At 45.5% G+C, this 20,071-nt stretch overlaps 1 protein-coding gene across 1 annotated transcript in view; it reads right to left on the bottom strand.

The window, feature by feature from the left end:
• lrrc7 (leucine rich repeat containing 7) overlaps positions 1–20,071 on the bottom strand; it is a 480,097-nt gene that overhangs the window by 40,539 nt on the left and 419,487 nt on the right. Inside the window, exon 20 of the mRNA XM_070886128.1 lies at positions 1,047–1,328. Coding sequence (XP_070742229.1) covers positions 1,047–1,328 — 282 coding nt within the window. The remainder of the gene's footprint in view (positions 1–1,046; positions 1,329–20,071) is intronic.

A 20,071-nucleotide genomic window follows, 5' to 3' on the forward strand; every position in this document is an offset into this window, starting at 1 on the left:
ATGCACTGCCTGAAAGGGTGGTGGAAGCAGATTCAATAATAACTTTCAAAGTGGAATTAGTTAAATACTTGAAGTGGAACCATTTTCAGGGCTATGGGGAAAGAGTAGGGGAGTAGGTCTAATTGCATAGCTCTTTCAAAGAGCCGGCACAAGCACGATGGTCTGAATGGCCTCCTGTGCTGTATCATTCTATGATTCTATGGGAAAGAAGATCTAGAGGGGAGGATGAAACTTCAGATTGGTTCTTAACCATAATTCCCACTAATGGGAGAATTAGTGAAACTTGCATTGACGGGGCAATAATGGCCTCAAAATGGAATCAGTAGACTTACCACCCCGTTCACCTGGGTGGTTGATCAGCATGCTCTGCTGGTTGGTCTTTTAAAAGGCAACAACTACCCCAATATCTTTGTTTCTGATAGGCCAGACCAATATGAAAATTATATCCAATTGAATGTCCACCAACTGTCTTGCTGATTATTTAGCAGAGTATTTGTGGGACTGTGAAATACCATCTCATTGTACATCCTGCCAAAGCCAAGCTCTTCCTGTCTCACATAAATCAATCTCCGTTCCAAGAAATATTAAATTCAATTTGTTATTTGTATTGTTATTGTTTTCATTTGTGTGCCTCAGGTATTCCTCTACCATAAGTCTAGGATTCATGCTTCTGGCACCGTGAATAAGTGGGCAATCTTCCTCTGTGAGCCTAGACATTGATCATCATTTCAGCCAAGTCTGATATTTCCTTGCCTGATATGCATACACTTTCCAGCTGGGGTAACTAACCAGCAATCAATAGCAGAAAACATACTCATTTTTCTGCTCCTAGTCTTGTGCTAAAGATGCCAATTATAATGCCCTATTGCCACCATAGCAAACTCAGCACAGACTAAGAAGAGAACTTGGGACATGACAGACTGTACATCCCAGTACCATTCTATACAGTGGATTTATCTACTGAGCCATCAGGAACTTTATCTACTAATTGCATGGTTAACTAACCTCTTCATAGCACTGATATCTATATAAGGTGCCCATTTTACCTGTTCCTGGTAGCTTTCTGTGCTCTTTTGTGCTTTAACACTTGTTAGACATCTGCTGGGTTGAGTTGCTCGAGGACTGGGAAGGTTCTGCGAGGATGAAATGGCAATCTGCAAAGGCTTTTGATACTGCTGGAGAGTCACCTTCGACACAGCTCCTTCATATTGCTGTTCCCTGGATCGATGCTGTAGGCTTTGTGGCGAAGACCCGAGTGCACTCTGCCCTTGGTGAGGGTGGCTACCTGCCTGTGGGTAATTCAGCCCATTAGGCAAAGATTCAGGAAGCTGTAAAGGACAATCATTACAACTTACACAGACAGATAAAAGAAAAAAAAGGACACAGGAAACCTAAGTGATGATGACACCAACATTTGCAGATTAAGTAATTTTCTAAAGTGTAACTATATTTCCAAGTTCCTAAAACAGCTCACTGCAAAATCTGAACTGTTTAGTTAAGGGATTGTCTTAATTTCCGTAGAAGAAAATAGCAGTTGTATGGGAAATGTTTGAAATGATTTTGAGAAATCTCCGAGATGAACTCTTTAATTGGTTTAAAAACAGGAGAACAATGATGCCCATATATGGAAACTTTCCAGTTGAGAAATAGGTTATAAGAGGACAACTTTTAATATAGTCTAATAGATCTGATGTGGTGTTGCTCATGGGTAGTCTGGGTCACAGGCTAGGGTGTAGAGCTGTCAAATATGGAGTAAAGAACAAGGAGGAGTGCAGAGCAGTTGAGTGGGGAAGGAAGGAAGCAAGCAACCAGGTGAAGTGGGAACTACAGCAGAGACAAAATGGGACACATGGTCTGAGTTGAAACAGGGATGGAATAGGTCAGTTTCTGTTACTTGGCAACTGGAAGCAGTGATGCTCAGGAACTGAGATAGGTGGAGACATTCCTGAGGTGAGACAGGCAGTAGATGCATTCTTAGGCCTAAGACTGGAAGCAGAGACCTTCAGGAGCTGTTGACAGGAGTGGTGTCATTTCTGTGGTTTGAAATGGCAGCAGAGGCATTCCTGGGATTGAAGATGGGAGTGGAGTCATTTCTGGGGCCAAGAATGGGAGCCGAGGCGTTGTGTATAGTTAGTTACATTTTTTCCGTCAAAGTTACTTTGGATGTGTTTCAATGTCCATGTTTTACTCAATATGTATCTTCTTGGACTATATTATGTTTAATACTGATTCAGTTGAAGCATTAAAAAGGGAATAGGTCCAATGGCTGATTCTGCAGGGAGTATAGGGATAGGAGTTTGTTATAGAAAAGGTTGGGAAAAAGATGGTTCAATCAAGAACAGTGAACTCTAAGTGAGTGGGCAAAAATTTGGCAGATGGATTATAATGTTAGAAAGTGAGAGGTCATGCACTTTGGCAGAAAAAATTAAAGAGCAAGTTATTATTTAAATGGAGAAAGATTGCAAAGTGCCGCAGTACAACGGGACCTGGGGATACTTGTGCATTAAACGCAAAAGGATAGTATGCAGATACAGCAAGTGATCAGGAAGGCCAATGGTATCTTGGCCTTTATTGCAAAGAGGATAGAGTATAAAAGCAGGGAAGTCTTACTATAGCTATATAAGGTATTGGTAAGGCCACACCTGGCATACTGCGTGCAGTTTTGGTTTCCATATTTACGAAAGGATAGACTTGCTTTGGAGGCAGTTCAGAGAAGGTTCACTGGGTTGATTCCGGGAATGAGGGGGTTGACCTATTAGGAAAGGTTGAGTAGGTTGGGCCTCTACTCATTGGAATTCAGAAGAATGAGAGGTGATCTTATTGAAACGTATAAGATTATGAGGGGGCTTGACAGGGTGGATGCAGAGAGGATGTTTCCACTGTTGGGGGAAACTAGAACTAGAGGGCACGATCTTAGAATAAGGGGCCGCCCATTTAAAACAGAGATGAGGAGAAATTTCTTCTCTCAGAGGGTTGTAAATCTGTGGAATTCACTGCTTCAGAGAGCTGTGGAAGCTGGGACATTGAATAAATTTAAGACAGAAATAGACAGTTTCTTAAATGATGAGGGGATAAGGGGTTATGTTCTTATAAATTGAAGTTCTAATTTTAAATTTACTTATACTTATTCTATATATTAATCAATTTTGGTTTTAAGAAAATTGATCTTGATTATACTGATTCTACTATTGTAGAATCCCTATTGTAGTATTCACTATGTAAATTGAGTTTTTTTCCCCCCATGTCTATTTGCGTGCGCATTTTGGCTGCCACTTTGGACCCGAGCCATTGACTTCTGTTACCACTTCCTTCTCCCGCTTTTTCTTTTCTTTCTATCCTTCTCTGACCAGTCTCTGCTGTCGTCATGCCGCCTTTCATCTTTCCTCTCAGATACTCTGTCCTCCCAACTCCCGACCCCAACCCTTCATTACTCTTCAACCTTCCTACTCACTTGCCACTGTCCCAGGATCGACTCCCTTTTAGACAAGCTTGCTTCCCTCTGTGCCTCTGTTGGCATCCTCAGAAGGGCCCACCGTGGCACTCGTCGCTGTCTCCTCACGAGCAGCAACACCAATTGTCCCATTCTACTCTTTCACCGACCTTGTTGCCCAGCTTGCCGGGGGGGGGCTAACCTTGCCAATCTCCTCCCTGTCCAACTCATCCCTCCAAACGATGACCCTAAGTATGCTAGCAGTGGATCAGCCATCACGGATCCTCTCCAGATCTCCTTGCAGAATGTCCGTTCACATGCAAACAAGGCCCTTGCCATCCATGACCTTATCGTAGATGATTGCATCTACATCATGGCCCTGACGGAAACTTGGCTGAGGTATCATGACACATTACCTTTAAATAAAGCCTCCCCACCTGGCTACACCTTCCATCACTTGCCCCGCTCAGACCACCATGATGGCGGTGTGGCTCTCATCACCAAATCACACCTTGGTCTGTCCCCCTACTCCTCCGGTACTTTCTCCTCCTTTGAACATCTTACCTTATTCCACACCTCTCACTTCTCATTTAAAATTCTCATTCTTTACCGCCCATTAAGGTACACTAAAAATGTTATCACGGATATATCCTCACTGCTTTCCCCCCCCTCTGCCTCTGCACCGACGACTTCTCATCCTCGGTGATTTCAACTTCCTTCTCAATTCATCATGCTCTCTCTCCTCTGAGTTCACTACCCTCCTGTCCTCCCTTAATCCCTCCCTCCATGTGAATTCCGCAACCCATATTCATGGCCACCCTTGACCTTGCCATCTCTCGTGGCCTCGCTATTCCTACCATGCCAATTACAGAGAAGGCCATCTCTGACCATTTCCTTGTATCGCTCTCCAGCCACATCCCCTTTTCCTAATCCAAACCTACTTCCTTCTGCATCCGCCTCTGGAAAAACCTCTCTCCAAACTTTATTACAACTGCACTTATCAACTCCAAACGGTCCAACCTTTGGCCCTCCTTTCATCATGATTTTCTGCAGCCACTGATCTCCTCAACCACACCCTCACCACCATCTTTGATGCCCTAGTCTCTATTAAAACCATTACTCTCTTGCACCCTGGCCGTTCCCCCTGGTACAGCCCTTATCTTCGCTCCCTCAACTCCAAGGGGCGCAGACTTGAATGGATGTGGTGGACAACTGGTTTAGCCATTCACCGCCAAATCTGGCTCGACCACATATAGCATTATTGGGTCCTTCTCTCCTCTGCAAAAACGGCTCACTATTCCAGGATCATTCTGGAATGCAAAGGTAACACCCGGCTACTATAATAAAAACAAAGACTGCTGGAAATCTCAGCGGGTCAGGCAACATCTGTGGAGAGAAAAACAGAGTTAACATTTCTGGTCGACGACCCTTCACCAATTCTGACGATGGGTCGCCGACCCGTTGAAATTTCCAGCATTCTCTGTTTTTATTTCAGATTCCAGCATCCGCAGTATTTTGCTTTGGTACCCGGATAGTATTCTCTACTGTTAACCATCTTCTTAAATCCTGCTCCCCTGTCTCCACCACACTCATCTCCAACAAGTGTGAGGAGCTCATGGACGTCTTTGTCCCAAAGATTGAGACCATCCGATCAGCTGCCTCTGCGAGTTCTCTTCCTTCTCCTAGCCCACCGGGCCAAACTTCCTCTGAGGCTCCCCCCTACCCTAGCCCTGAACACGATCTTTCCCTACTTACTCTCTGATCTCCTCTCTTGACCTCTCCATGCTCATCTTGTCCATGAGACTCACTTCCTGCTCCCTTGACCCTATTCCCATTAAACTGCTGACCACCCAACTTCCTTTTTTGGCTCCCATGTTAACCGACATTGGTAACGGTTCTCTCCCCTCAGGTACTGTTCCCCTCTCCTTCAAATCGGCGGCCAGCACCCCTCTCCTCAAAAAAACAACTCTTGACCCCACTGTGCTCGCTAGCTACCGCTCTATCTCCAACCTCTCTTTCCTCTCCAAAGTCCTTGAACGTTTTGTCCCCTCCCAAATCCATGACCATCTTTCCAGGAACTCCATGTTTGAATCTCTTCAATCTGGTTTCCGCCCCTGCCAAAGTACCAAAACGGCTCTCATAAAAATCACAAATGACATCCTTTGTGACTGTGACAAAGGTAAATTATCTCTCCTTGTCCTCCTGGACCTGTCTGCAGCCTTTGACACAGCTGACCACTCCATCCTCCTCCAACGCCTCTCCACCATTATCCAGCTGGGTGGGACTGCACTCGCCTGGTTGCATTCTTTTCTATCTAATCATAGCCAGAAAATCTCCTGCAATGGCTTCGCTTCCCACACCCGCATCGTTACCTGTGGTGTCCCCCAAGGATCTATCCTTGGCCCCCTCCTATTTCTCATCTCTATGGTGCCCCTTGGCGATATCATCCGAAAACACAAAGTCAGTTTCCACATATACGCTGACGCACCCAGCTCTATCGCTCCACCACTTCTCAGGACTCCTCCCTGGTCTCTAAATTGTCACACTGCTTGTCTGACATCCAGTACTGGATGAGCAGTAATTTTCTCCAATTAAATATTGGCAATTCCGAAGCCATTGTCTTTGGTCCCCGGCACAAACTGCATTCCCTAGCCATTGACTCCATCCCTCTCCCTAATATCTATCTGAGGCTAAACCAGACTGTTCGCAACCTAGGCGTCATATTTGACCCTGAAATGAGCTTCCAGCCACATATGCGCGGCACAACTAAAGCCGGCATTTTCCACCTCTGTAAAATTGGCTGCCTCCGCCCTTGCCTCAGCTCTTCTACTGCTGAAACCCTCATCCATGCCTTTGTTACTGTAGTGTATGGAGAAAGAGTCAGACTGAACACTGCGAGCGCAAAGTAAAGTGTGACCGTAGTCTTTTATTGCAGGTCTCCAGAGTGCCTCTCCAACCTGTGAAGCCTCCTTAAATACCTGTGCCCCCAAGGGATTATGGGTTCCCTTGGGACTCCACGGGATGAGCCCTCTGGTGGCTGTACAGAGTTAATACAAGTCCACATATATAACAACACTTCCCCCCAAAGTCAATAGTGTAATTATTTACAATTTGAGTCAATCTGGGGCCCTTCTTGCCCTGGTTGATCGTCTCGGTGTGAAAGCTGGTGTTGTTGAATCATTTGTTGGGCCCTCGCTGGGCTGCTATGCAGCTGGCCTTGCTGGGCTGCCTGGTGTGTTGGGCCCTGCAGGGCTGCTGTGGATGATGGGTTCTGCTTCGTGGTCAACCGTGGTGCTGGTTGCCACTGGTGTGTATGTTTGGGGATCAAAAAAGGTTGGGTCCAAGGTGGGTTGCTCTGGATAGTCCATGAATCTGAGTTTGATTTGGTTTAAGTGTTTCTGGTGAATGAGTCCATTTGAAAGTTTGACCCAAAACACCCTGCTCCCCTCTTTGGCCATGACAGTGCCAGGAAGTCACTTGGGACCTTGTCCATAATTTAAAACAAATACAGGATCATTGATTTCAATCTAGCATGACACATTTGTGCTATCATGGTATGCACTTTGTTGAAGCCACCTGCTCTCTACCTGTTCATGTAAATCAGGGTGAACTAACGAGAGCCTTGTCTTAAGTGCTCTTTTCATGAGCAGTTCAGCAGGTGGGATCCCAGTGAATGAGTAGGGTCTCATGCGGTAACTAAGCAGGACTCTGGATAGGCGAGTCTGTAGTGAGCCTTCAGTTACCCTCTTCAAGCCTTGCTTGATGGTTTGCACTGCTCTCTCTGCCTGACTATTGGACGCTGGTTTAAACGGGGCAGATGTGACATGCTTGATCCCTTCACGGGTCATGAATTCTTTGAACTCAGCACTGGTAAAACATGGTCCGTTGTCACTCACCAGGACATCGGGTAAGCCGTGAGTGGCAAACATGGCCCGCAGGCTTTCAGTAGTGGCAGTGGACATGCTAGCCGACATTATCTCACATTCAATCCACTTAGATTACGTGTCTACAACCACAAGGAACATTTTACCCAAGAATGGGCCTGCATAGTCGACGTGTACCCTAGACCACGGTTTGGAGAGCCAAGACCATAAACTTAGCGGTGCCTCCCTGGGTACATTGCTTAACTGCGAGCATGTATTGCATCTGTGAATGCAGGACTCTAAGTCCGCATCAATACCGGGCCACCACACGTGGGATCTGGCTATCGCTTTCATCATTCCGATGCCTAGGTGGGTACTGTGGAGGTCATTGATGAAGGTGTCTCTACCCTTCTTGGGGACCACTACTCGATTGCCCCACAGAAGGCAGCCTGCCTGTATAGACATTTCATCTTAGCGCCACTGGAACGGCTTTATCTCTTCCTGCATTTCCACTGGGACACTGGACCAGCTCCCATGAAGCACACAGCTTTTGACTAGAGATAATAAGGGGTCCTGGCTTGTCCAGGTTTTGATCTGCCAGACAGTGACGGGTGATTGCTCACTCTCAAATGCTTCCATAACCATGGCTAGATCTGCGGGCTGCGCCATTTCCACCCCCGTGGTGGGCAATGGCAGCCTACTGAGAGCATCGGCGCAGTTTTCTGTGCCTGGCCTGTGGCGGATGGTGTAGTTGTATGTGGACAACGTGAGCGCCCATCTCTGGATGCGGGCCGATGCGTTGGTACTTATCCCTTTACTCTCAGAAAGCAGGGATATAAGTGGTTATGGTCAGTTTCCAATTCGAATTTAGCCCAAACAGGTATTGATGCATTTTCTTTACCTCATAGACACACGCTAACGCTTCTTTTTCAATCATGCTGTAGGCTCTCTCAGCCTTAGACAGACTCCTGGATGCATAAGCAACTGGTTGCAGTTTCCCGAAATCATTAGCTTGTTGCAATACACACCCGACACCATATGACGGCGCATCACATGCTAGTACCAAACGCTTACATGGATCATACAACACAGGCAATTTGTTTGAGCACAATAATTTTCTCACTTTTACAAACGCATTTTCTTAGCTTTTGCCCCGAACCCATTCGCCCCCTTTTCGAGTAAGATGTGCAGTGGTTCTAGCAGGGTGCTGAGACACAGTAAGAAGTTACCAAAGTAGTTCAAGAGTCCCAGAAACGACCGCAGCTCTGTCACATTTTGTGGCCTCGGTGCGTTCTCGATTGCCTCCGTCTTCGCGTTGGTGGGCCTGATGCCGTCCGCCACAATCCTCCTTCCCAGGAACTCCACTTCAGGGACCAGGAAAACACACTTCGAGCGTTTTAACCTGAGCCCCACGTGGTTGAGTTGTCTAAGAACCTCCTCCAGGTTCTGCAGGTGCTCGACTGTGTCCAAGATGTCGTCCTGGAAGAACACGGTGTGCGGGACTGACTTAAATAAACTTTCCATGTTTCTCTGGAAAAGCGCCGCCACTGATTGGATTCCAAACGGGCATCTGTTATAAACAAAAAGACCTTTGTGCGTGTTGATGCAGGTAAGGGCCTTCGATAATTCCTCCAGTTCCTGCGTTATGTAGGCTGAAGTCAGATCCAGTTTCATGAACATCTTTCCTCCCGCCAGCATTGCAAAGTGGTCGTCGGCCTTTGATAGTGGGTATTGGTCCTGCAGAGAGAAACGATTGATAATTACTTTGTAATCGCTACAGATTCTGACGGTGCCATCTCCTTGAGGACTGGGACAATAGGACTGGCCCATTCGCTGAACTCGATCGGCGAAATGATGCCCTCTCTTTGCAGCCGGTCTAACTCGATCTCTATCCTTTCTCTCATCATGTACGGTACTGCTCACGCCTGGTGATGAATGGTTCGCACCCCCGGAATTAGGTGGATCTGCACTTTTGCTCCTTGGAATTTCCCGATGCCTGCTTCGAACAGCGAAGGAAATTTGTTTAAGACCTGGACACACGAAGTGTTGTCAGCGGGCGATAGCGCTCGGACGTTGTCCCAGTTCCAGCGTATCTTTCCCAGCCAGCTCTTGCCGAGCAGCGTGGGACCATCGCCCGATACCACCCAGAGTGGTAGCTTGTGCTCCACTCCATCGTAGGAGACCTTTACGGTAGCACTGCCGATTACAGGAATCAGTTCTTTTGTGTAAGTTCTTAGTTTCGTGCAAACTAGAGTTAAGACTGGCCTTGAGGCCTGTTGCACCGCAACCTTTCGAAAGTCTTTTTGCCCATGAGGAACTAGCTTGCCCCTGTGTCCAACTCCATTGACACCGGGAGTCCATTTAGTTCAACATTCAGCATTATTGGGGGACAATTCGTGGTGAATGTGTGCACCCCATTTACCTCTGCCTCCTTGATCTGAGGCTCTGGTTCATCGTGATCCTCCGTGGATCTGTCCTCCTCTGCTACATGGTGGTTTGCAGGTTTAACAGGATTTGCAGCTCGCCTTCACACTCGTTGGAGGTGTCCCATTGTTCCACAGCCCTTGTAAACGTACCCTTTGAATCGGCATGAATGGAAACGATGATCACCCCCACAGCGCCAACAAGGTGTTAATGGCCTTGCAATCATCACCCTTGTTGGTGGACTCTGAGACATCTGTGGACGTGCAGCTGCAGGCATGTGTGACCTGCCCTGTACATTATGATTCGAAAACAACATCACTTTGTTCACTGTACTAGTAGCAGCACTTGTGTGCTGAGAGATTTGCTTCATATTGTCACTGGTGGCAATGAACGCCTGGACTATCGCTAAGGCCTTACTCAAGGTTGGGGTCTCTACAGTCAAAAGTTTGCGAAATATGGTTTCGTGGCCAATGCCAAGTACGAAATAGTCTCTGAGCATGTGCTCCAAATGTCCTTCAAATTCGCAATGTCCTACAAGGCGTCTTAGCTCGGCGCCATAACTTGCCACTTCCTGGCCTTCAGACCTTTTGTGAGTGTAGAACCTATACCTCGCCATCAGAATGCTTTCCTTCAGGTTCAAATGCTCTCGGACCAGTGTGCACAAATTGTCATACGATTTCTCCGTGGGTTTCGTTGGAATGAGCAGATTCTTCATGAGGCCATACGTTGGTGCCCCACAGACGGTGAGGAGGATCGCCCTTCGTTTGGCAGCACTCTCTTCCCCATCTAGCTCGTTGGCCATGAAGTATTGGTCAAGTTGCTCCACAAAAGTTTCCCAATCATTTCCCTCCGAGAATTTCTCCAGGATCTTTGGGTTTGCTATCTGTATCTCGTCGCCAGTTGTTGTGTTTGGAGAAAGAGTCAGACTGAACACTGAGCTCAAAGTAAAGTGTGACCTTAGTCTTTTATTTCAGGTCTCCAGAGTGCCTCTCCAACCTGTGAAGCCTCCTTAAATACCTATGCTCCCAAGGGATTATGAGATTCCTTGAGACTCCAGGGGATGAGCCCTCTGGTGGCTGTACAAAGTAAATACAAGTCCACATATATATTACAGTTACCTCTAGACTTGACTACTCCAACGCATTCCTGGCTGGCCTCCCACATTCTAGACTACGTAAACTTGAAGTCATCCAAAACTCGCCAGCCCGTGTCCTAACTCACACCAAATCACAATCACCCATCACCCCTGTGCTCGCTGATCTACATTGGCTCCCAGTTAAGCAACACCTCGATTTCAAAATTCCCATCCTTGTTTACAAATCCCTCCATGGCCTCGCCCCTCCCTACCTCTGTAATGACTTTCAGCTTCACAACCCTACAAGATGTCTGCGCTCCTCAAATTCTGCCCTCTTGAGTATCCCTCATTATAACTGCTCAACCATCATTGGCCGTGCCTTCAGCTGCTTTGGTTCTAAGCTCTGGAACTCCCTCCCTAAATCTCTCCACCTCTCTACCTCTCTTTCCTCCTTTAAGACGCTGCTTAAAACCTACCTCTTTACCAAGCTTTTGGTCATCTGCCGTAATTTCCTCTTCTGTGGCTCGGTGTCAAATTTATCTGTTTTGTCTTGTATCACTGCTGTGAAGCACCTTGGGATGTTTTGCTACGTTAAAGGCGTTATATAAATAAAAGTTGTTGTTGTTGTAAATTGTTTTGCTCTTTTTTATTTTACTGAAATAATATATGATTGAAGAACACGCTAAAAATCCCTGGTAGCAGCCATGTAATTCTTTTGTAATATAATTCTGTTTCTATTTTTTTAATGATATCATCACCACTGACACAAAACATACACACACATACATATATGGCTATTGGTAACAGAGTTAACTTCAATTGGCCCAAATATGGCCAGGAGTTGCTCCATTTTTTTTGGAGCAACTTGATTTTTCTGGAGTATCTTAAAAAGCCCCATTCTGCACATTTAATTTGCGCCAGTGTAAGTGAGTTAGTTCGGATTTTTTTTAGTTTAGTTTTTTTTTCAAAAGGGGGCGTTACCAGCCACCTACGCCTGTTTTGGCCATTTAAGTCAGTTTGGACAGCTAATAATTGCTCCAAACTAACTTAGGCCAGCATATGTGGCCACTTGTGTCCCGCACAGAAAACCCTTGCGGAGAGTTAAGAAATCAGCGCAGTTAAGTACATTCTAAAGCACCAAGCACTAAACAAAGCACAAAAATAAGCATTCAATAACAAATAAAAAATACAAAGAAGCTGAGAGGACCTGCACCTAACACCAAGACTTACAAAGCACTAAACAAAGTACAAAAAGTAATAAGCAATTAATTAACAAATAAAAAATAGAAGGAACCCTGCACCTAAAGCACCAAGACCAAAGTAATAAGCAATCAATCAATCAATAACAAATAAAAAATTGAAGTCCTACCAAAACACGGCCCGGGAAGGCAGCGGGCCGCCGATGAGGGAGACCATTCAGCGAGGGCTAGGGGCAGCACGCTTCGGCCCCTCCCACACAGCCTGCAGCACACTCTCACAGATTCTGGGGGCGAGGAGCTACTGTGCATACGCGCACACTCTAGCGCGCATATGCAGAGGTTCCGGCACTGTTTTCAGCGCCGGGAACTGGCTCCGCCCCCGAATCCAGTGGCCACGCGACGCCACCATTGAGGAGAGGCTGGGGAGCGGCCAAATTTGGCCCGAAGATTTTTGGAGAGGTGGACAAAAGCTGCGCACCTCTAGTGAGTGCGCTTGAAATCTGTACTGGTCAAATTCTACCCCAATAACTCACTGGCTGCAATATTTCTGGAATATGTTTGAAGAATTTGATGGATATGAAGCTTCCGCGACACTGAAAACATAAGATTCCACTTACACTACATACATTTTGACATATATACAATCATTTTGAGGAATATGGTAGAAAAGTGCAATTGGTTTCTTACCTATTTCTTTTTCCTGGTCTCCTAAATGAAATGTTTCGGTGTATAATCCATTTTTAAGCAAGTCTCATGATATTTATAAAACTGGGATTTAAAAAAAGTCAAACAGAATTGTTCTTCCAAAACTGAATAATAAATTAATGTTCCAGAACTGGACCCTTCAATTCAGCAGGACAAGCAACTTGTTACCTTCTAGCTCGGTTTAGGATCACTGTGCTGAATTCGAGAGTATTTGCCAGAAATGCACATTGTGATCAGTGAGATTTTGGATGGGTATGAGAAGTACATTAATTTCATGACCAAATAACTGCTGCCTTAAGATGGGGTCAGAAGCAGAGCTCCTGAGGCACATGAGGTGGCCCAGGTAAGGGTAACAACAACAGAGCATGGCACAGCATCACATACAAAGGTTTGGAGAGTTTAGCAGTAAAAGGCTAAGATATTTTATGATTCTGACACACAGAGACAGAGAACAATAAATGCAGAGAGGGAAACATAGATACACCCAGGGCAGAAACAGAGAAAACAGATGCACAAGGATCGTGAGAATCACAGATGGGGGCAGGCCACAAGAGTGGTTTTGGTTGCTTATTGTGGAGGCTGGAGTTGTCACATGAGGGAACTGTCAGGGTTAGACAGACAACAGAGCTAGAGAGCGAACTACAGATACAAATAGGACAGAAAGAAAAAAATCACAGCCTTGGATAGTGAGAGAAAAGTATAGACACACAAAGACAGAAAGAAGGAATCACAGATACTCACAGGGACAGAGTGTGAATCAGACATACAGAGACAGAGAACAATAAATACATAGAGGGAGACATAGATACACCCGTGGCAGAAACAGAGCATGGTACAGCATTACATACAAAGGTTCGGAGAGTTTAGCAGTAAAAGGCTAAGATATTTTATGATTCAGGCGAATCAGACACACAGAGACAGAGAACAATAAATGCAGAGAGGGAAACATCGATACACCCAAGACAGAAGCAGAGAAAATAGATACACAAGGCTTGTGAAAATCACAGATGGGGGCAGCCCACAAGAGTGATTTTGGGTGCTTATTGTCGAGGCTGGACTTGTCACATGAGGGAACTGTGCTTAAGGGCAGCCATACACAATACAAAAATACAATTATTTTGCTGCAGCATTTAAGGGTTTTTGCAACAGCTACAACTAGCTAAAAGGTAATCCAAAAGTCTTCCATAGCACTTAAATAGTAAACGGGTAGTAAGAGGAGGGGTGGGGCCAATTAGGGACCAAAAAGGAGAGCTACGCATGTGCCAAAGGGTATGCCTGAGGTACTAAATGAGTACTTTGCATCTATCTTCACCAAGAAAGAAGGTGCTGCTATAGAGGAGATACTGGATGGGATAAGAATTGATAAAGACGAGGTAATAGAAAGGCTGGCTGTAGTTAAAGTAGGTAAGTCACCAGGGCAGGATGGGATACATCCTAGGATGCGAGGGAAGTGAAGTAAGAAATTGTGGAGGTACTGGCCTTAATCTTCCAATCCTCCTTAGAAATGGGGATGGTGCCAGAAGACTGGAGAATTGAAAATGTTACATCCTTGTTCTAAAAAGGGTGTACAGGTAAATGCGGCAACTACAGGCAAGTCAGTTTAACATCGACAGTGGGGAAGCTTTTAGAAACAATAATCAGGGACAAAATTAACAGTCACTTGGACAAGTGTGGATTTATTCAGGAAAGCCAGCACAGATTTGTTAAAGGCACATCGTGTTTAACTAACCTGATTGAGATTTTTGATGAAGTAACAGAGAGGGTTGATGAGGGCATTGCAGTTGAAGTGGTGTACATGGATTTCCAAAAGACATTTACCAAATTGCCACATAATGTCAGTAAAGTTGAAGCCCATGGAATAAAACGGACAATGGCAGCATGGATTAGAAATTGGCTAAGTGACAGAAAACAGAGAGTAGCGGTGAACGGTTGTTTTTCGGACTAGAGGAAGGTATACAGTGGTGTTCCCCAGGGTTTGGTATTAAGATCACTGCTTTTCTTGATATATATTAATGACTTGGATGTGGGTGTTCAGGGCACAATTTCAAAATGTGCAGATGAAACAAAACGTGGAAGTATAGTGAACAATGTGGAGGATAGTGAAATACTTCAAGAGGACATAGACAGGCTGGTGGAATGGGTGGACACGTGGCAGATGAAATTTAATGCAGAAAAGTGCGAAGTAATACATTTTGATAGAAAGAATGAGGAGAGGAAATAAGAACAAAAGGCTACAATCCTAAAGGGGGTGAATGAACAAAGAGATCTAAGTGTAAAGATTAGTGAAGACAAACGTTGGTCCCTTGCAATCGGATTCGGGTGAATTTATAATGGGGAACAAAGAAATGGCAGACCAATTGAACAAGTACTTTGGTTCTGTCTTCACAAAGGAAGACACAAATAACCTTCCCGATGTACTCGGGGTCCGAAGGTCTAGTGAGAAGGAGGAACTGAAGGATATCCTTATTCGGCGGGAAATTGTGTTCGGGAAATTAACGGGATTGAAGGCCGATAAATCCCCAGGGCCTGATAGTTTACATCCCAGTGTACTTAAGGAAGTGGCCCTAGAAATAGTGGATGCATTGGTGATAATTTTCCAACAGTCTATCGACTCTGGATCAGTTCCTATGGACTGGAAGGTTGCTAATGTAACACCACTTTTTAAAAAAGGAGGGAGAGAAAAAATGGGTAATTATAGACTAGTTAGCCTGACATCAGTAGTGGGGAAAATATTGGAATCAATCATTAAGGATGAAATAGAAGCACATTTGGAAAGCAGTGATAGGATTGGTCCAAGTCAGCATGGATTTATGAAGGGGAAATCATGCTTGACAAATCTTCTGGAATTTTTTGAGGATGTAACCAGTAGAGTGGACAGGGGAGAACCAGTGGATGTGGTGTATTTGGACTTTCAAAAGACTTTTGACAAGGTCCCACACAAGAGATTGGTGTGCAAAATCAAAGCACATGGTATTGGGGGTAATGTACTGATGTGGATAGAGAACTGTTTGGCAGACAGGAAGAGAGAGTCAGGATAAACGGGTCCTTTTCAGAATGGCAGGCAGTGACTAGTGGAGTGCCACAGGGCTCAGTGCTGGGACCCCAGCTCTTTACAATATATATTAATGATTTGGATGATGGAATTGAGTGTAATATCTCCAAGTTTGCAGATGACACTAAACTGGGTGGCGGTGTGAGCTGTGAGGAGGACGCTAAGAGGCTGCAGGGTGATTTGGACAGGTTAGGCGAGTGGACAAATACATGGCACATGCAGTATAATGTGGATAAATGTGAGGTTATCCACATTGGGGGCAAATCCACGAAGGCAGAATATTACCTGAATGGCGGCAGATTAGGAAAAGGGGAGGTGCAGCGAGACCTGGGTGTCATGATTCATCAGTCATTGAAGGTTGGCATGCAGGTACAGCAGGCGGTTAAGAAGGCAAATGGTATGTTGGCCTTCACAGCAAGGGGATTTGAGTATAGGAGCAGGGAAGTCTTACTGCAGTTGTACAGGGCATTGATGAGGCCCCACCTGGAATATTGTGTTCAGTTTTGGTCTCCTAATCTGAGGAAGGAAATTCTTGCTATTGAGGGAGTGCAGCGGAGGTTCACCAGACTGATTCCTGGGATGGCAGGACTGTCATATGAGGAGAGACTGGATCGACTGGGCCTGTATTCACTGGAGTTTAGAAGGATGAGAGGAGATCTCATAGAAACATATAAAATTCTGACGGGACTGGACAGGTTAGATGCAGGAAGAATGTTCCTGATGTTGGGGAAGTCCAGAACCAGGGGACATTGTCTTAGGATAAGGGGTAAGCCATTTAGGACTGAGATGAGGAGGAACTTCTTCACTCAGAGAGTTGTTAAACTATGGAATTCCCTACTGCAGAGAGTTGTTGATGCCAGTTCGTTAGATATATTCAAGAGGGAGTTAGATATGGCCCTTGCGGCTAAAGGGATCAAGGGGTATGGAGAGAAAGCAGGAAAGGGGTACTGAAGGAATGATCAGCCATGATCTTATTGAATGGTGGTGCAGGCTCGAAGGGTCAGATGGCCTGCTCCTGCACCTATTTTCTATGTTTCTATGTTTCTATATGTGCACAAATCGTTGAAGGTGGCAGGGAAGGTTGAGAAAATGGTTAAGAAAGCTTACGGGATCCTGGACTTCATGAATAGAGTACAAAAGCATCGGAAATTATGATGAACCTGTATAAAACACTGGTTAGGGCTCAATTGGAGTATAGTGTCCAATTCTGGACACCGCATTTTAGGAAGGATATGAAGACCTTGGAAAGGGTGCAGAAAAGATTTACGAGAATGTTTCCAGGGATGAGGGACTTCAGTTACATGGATAGACTGGGGAAGCTGGGGTTGTTCTACTTAGAGCAGAGAAGGTTGAGAGGAGATTTGACAGAGGTTTGCAAAATCATGAGGGTCTGGACAGAGTAGATCGAGAGAAACTTCTCATTGGTGGAAGGGTCGCGAGCCAGAGGACACAGATTTAAGGTAATTGGCAAAAGAACCAAAGGCGACATAAGAAAAAACTTTTTTACATAGCGAGTGGTTAGGATTTGGAGTGCACTGCCTGAAAGGGTGGTGGAGGCAGACTCAATCACTGCTTTCAAAAGTGAGTTGGATAAGTACTTGAAAGAAAAACATTTGCAGGGCTACAGGGAAAGGGTGGGGGAGTGGGAATAGCTGAAGCGCTCTTGCAGAGAGCTGGCATGTGCTCGATGGGCTGAATAGCCTTCTTCCATGCTGTAACCATTCTATGATTCTATGATACTATGTTTAAATTTCAGCATCTTTTGGTGAACAGCTTAAAAAAAATAATCTACCAACGAAGGAGCAATTTATATTTATATAACATTGCATCAGGTCTCTCAGAAATGTTCCAAAACACTTCACATACAATGAGTTACTTTCAAGTGCAGTGACATTTATTATATATGCAAATACAGTAGCCATTTAATGCACACAGCAAGGAGGTGAATAACCAGCCAATCTGGGGTCAGGACAATTTTGCTGTTCCCACTCTGCTGCTGTAACTTTATCATAAGTGCAGCGAAAATGTTGTTTTTACTGTATTTCTGACGGATTTATTGTGGCAGAGCGGGGAGCAACTCCGAGGAAATATGCAGCTCAAATCACAGACAAAAACATGAAAAGGTTTTGACTCCCTGTCTGGAATCTTCCCAGCCCTGCGAGTGCGGGTTTGGAGGTGGGCCTGCTGTCAAAGTGACAGCGGGATGGAAGTCCGCTCTGAACCCACCCCGCTGTCAGTTTCTCAACTGTCAGTTCTGTGTGCGGATCGCAGACCCAACGCCAAGCGGTGGGCCAGTCAATTAAGATAATTTAAAGGTATTTTAAAAGATTATACCCAGGCACTTAACATTTTACCAAGTTTTCAACGAGTTTGCCATCCCTTGGGTTTTACGCTAGGTAAATGTGTTGGGTTCTCAGTGACTCTCTATTGCTTTGGCTAGTTGACAGCTGCAGAAGTGGTATAAAAGCTAGCATTTCACAGCTGTTCATTTTCCAATGTCAGAAGCTGAAGCCTTCAGGATTTGGAATAAACTTTTGAGCTGTATGCAGTTTAGAAGTATTTGCAGTGAACTCTCTATTCACTGTCACCTCCTTGGAGCAACCACCGCCTCTCTATTCACCATCACCTCCTCTCTCATCACTGACAGATCGCTTCTGTAATCTCAACCTCACCTGCCATCTAGTCCAGCAGCATCAGTGCCCTTGAAAAAATTTCACCTTGGTCCTCAGAATCCCACCATGATCAGCCCCAACACCAGCATCACTAAACACACCAGCATCACCAACAACAACACCAACCTTCTCCGCAATCACCTGATGCTGCACAGGACACAGGGTATCAGAACTCAACCACATTGCTGCCCGGGAAGCCAGGGATGGCCTCACCATGGCCACATTTACTTCACTTAACGCTGTGCACTCTGGCTGCCACATGATGTGCCAGGTTGGCACTACCCTACAACAGCACCATAGAGCATCCCTATAATTCACACTCATCACCATTGTGCAGGGTACCTTTATGTCTGACCAACCACTACAACTCACAAAGGCACTTCCAACAAATCTGTCTAAGAACACCAAGGACTGTTCAGTCCTGCAAATTCAGTCCAGCCCATTTTGAGGCGTTATTGCTGGCGGGCTGGTAAGTATAGTACCCTCTAAGGGTTTGCGTCTCCACCGAGAAATTTGGTTGAATCGCACCAAGAAAAAAAGGGGGCGCTAAAATCAGGTGTTCCACAACTCTTGTTGAGCGCTTCAACCGAAAATCTCAGCGCTAAAATGGAAGGCGAAATGCACATGCTCCGAAGGCTGCAAAAGATCCCGGGCCCAAACGATTCTTAAAGGTGCATTACGATAAGTATGCACATGCGCAGTTCCAACTCTGCACTCTGAGCAGAGTGGGAAAATGGAGGAGCAGGATGGGGTTGAGTGTGGCTTTGCAGTAATGTTTCGTGATCTACTGAGATAATTGAATGGCTTGCGCCACTGCAGCCAGCTACTCCTGACAACATCCCTGCTTGTGCCCTCTTGTGCAATGTGCAACCAGGCTGTGTTGATGTCCTGGGGAGGTCTCTTCTATCCATTGGAAGGGAAGAGAATCTCCCTGCATGGTGTGACTCCCTTCATAAACATATGGAGGGAGTCATGGGAAAGCCTGGGTGCTGCCGTGCACCTTTGTGCAGTGCTTGTCAGTGTTTGCAGCACCTCAATGCTGCAGAACACTGACAGAACAACTGTCAAAAAAAAGTTGGCCATTTTCCTTTAAGGAAACCGGCTGATGACATGTCATCAGATGATGTCATCAGATCGGCTTCCTGTTAATTGGCCGGGAACCTCGCAGGGCGGGCTTAACAAGCCCCATCAATGGAAGATTGTGTTGAGAGGGTGGGATGGAGCTGGGAGCGTGTTCCCCAAATGCCACCAATGGCGGCCGCACTGGTCTCGCCACTGTTGGCGAAGTCGCGGCCCCCATGTGCAACACTGTTTGGAGATCGCTACATGCAAGCTCTTGCATATAGCATATATCTGTCTTACCTCAAAGCATCACATTTGAAAGCCTTACATTTTGCTATACATGCAAAGTGTGTAAGACAGAGATATAAAAATGACATAATTTACAACAAATAAGTATACATGTTCACACAGTCATCTTTTCTATATTAAAATCGGTTAAGATTATCTCCCACTGGAGGCTAGTTCCTTTCAGGCTCCTAATACTTGAGTTGATAGAGTTTTCCACAATAACCACTGTGTTAGCTATTAGCTTTCCTAAGTAAATACCAGGTTGCAGACTACAGGACCGGAAATCAGCCTTTCAAAAAGG

Source organism: Pristiophorus japonicus, chromosome 8 (genome assembly GCF_044704955.1).
Source record: "Pristiophorus japonicus isolate sPriJap1 chromosome 8, sPriJap1.hap1, whole genome shotgun sequence".
In the NCBI taxonomy this organism is placed as follows: Eukaryota; Metazoa; Chordata; class Chondrichthyes; family Pristiophoridae; genus Pristiophorus; species Pristiophorus japonicus.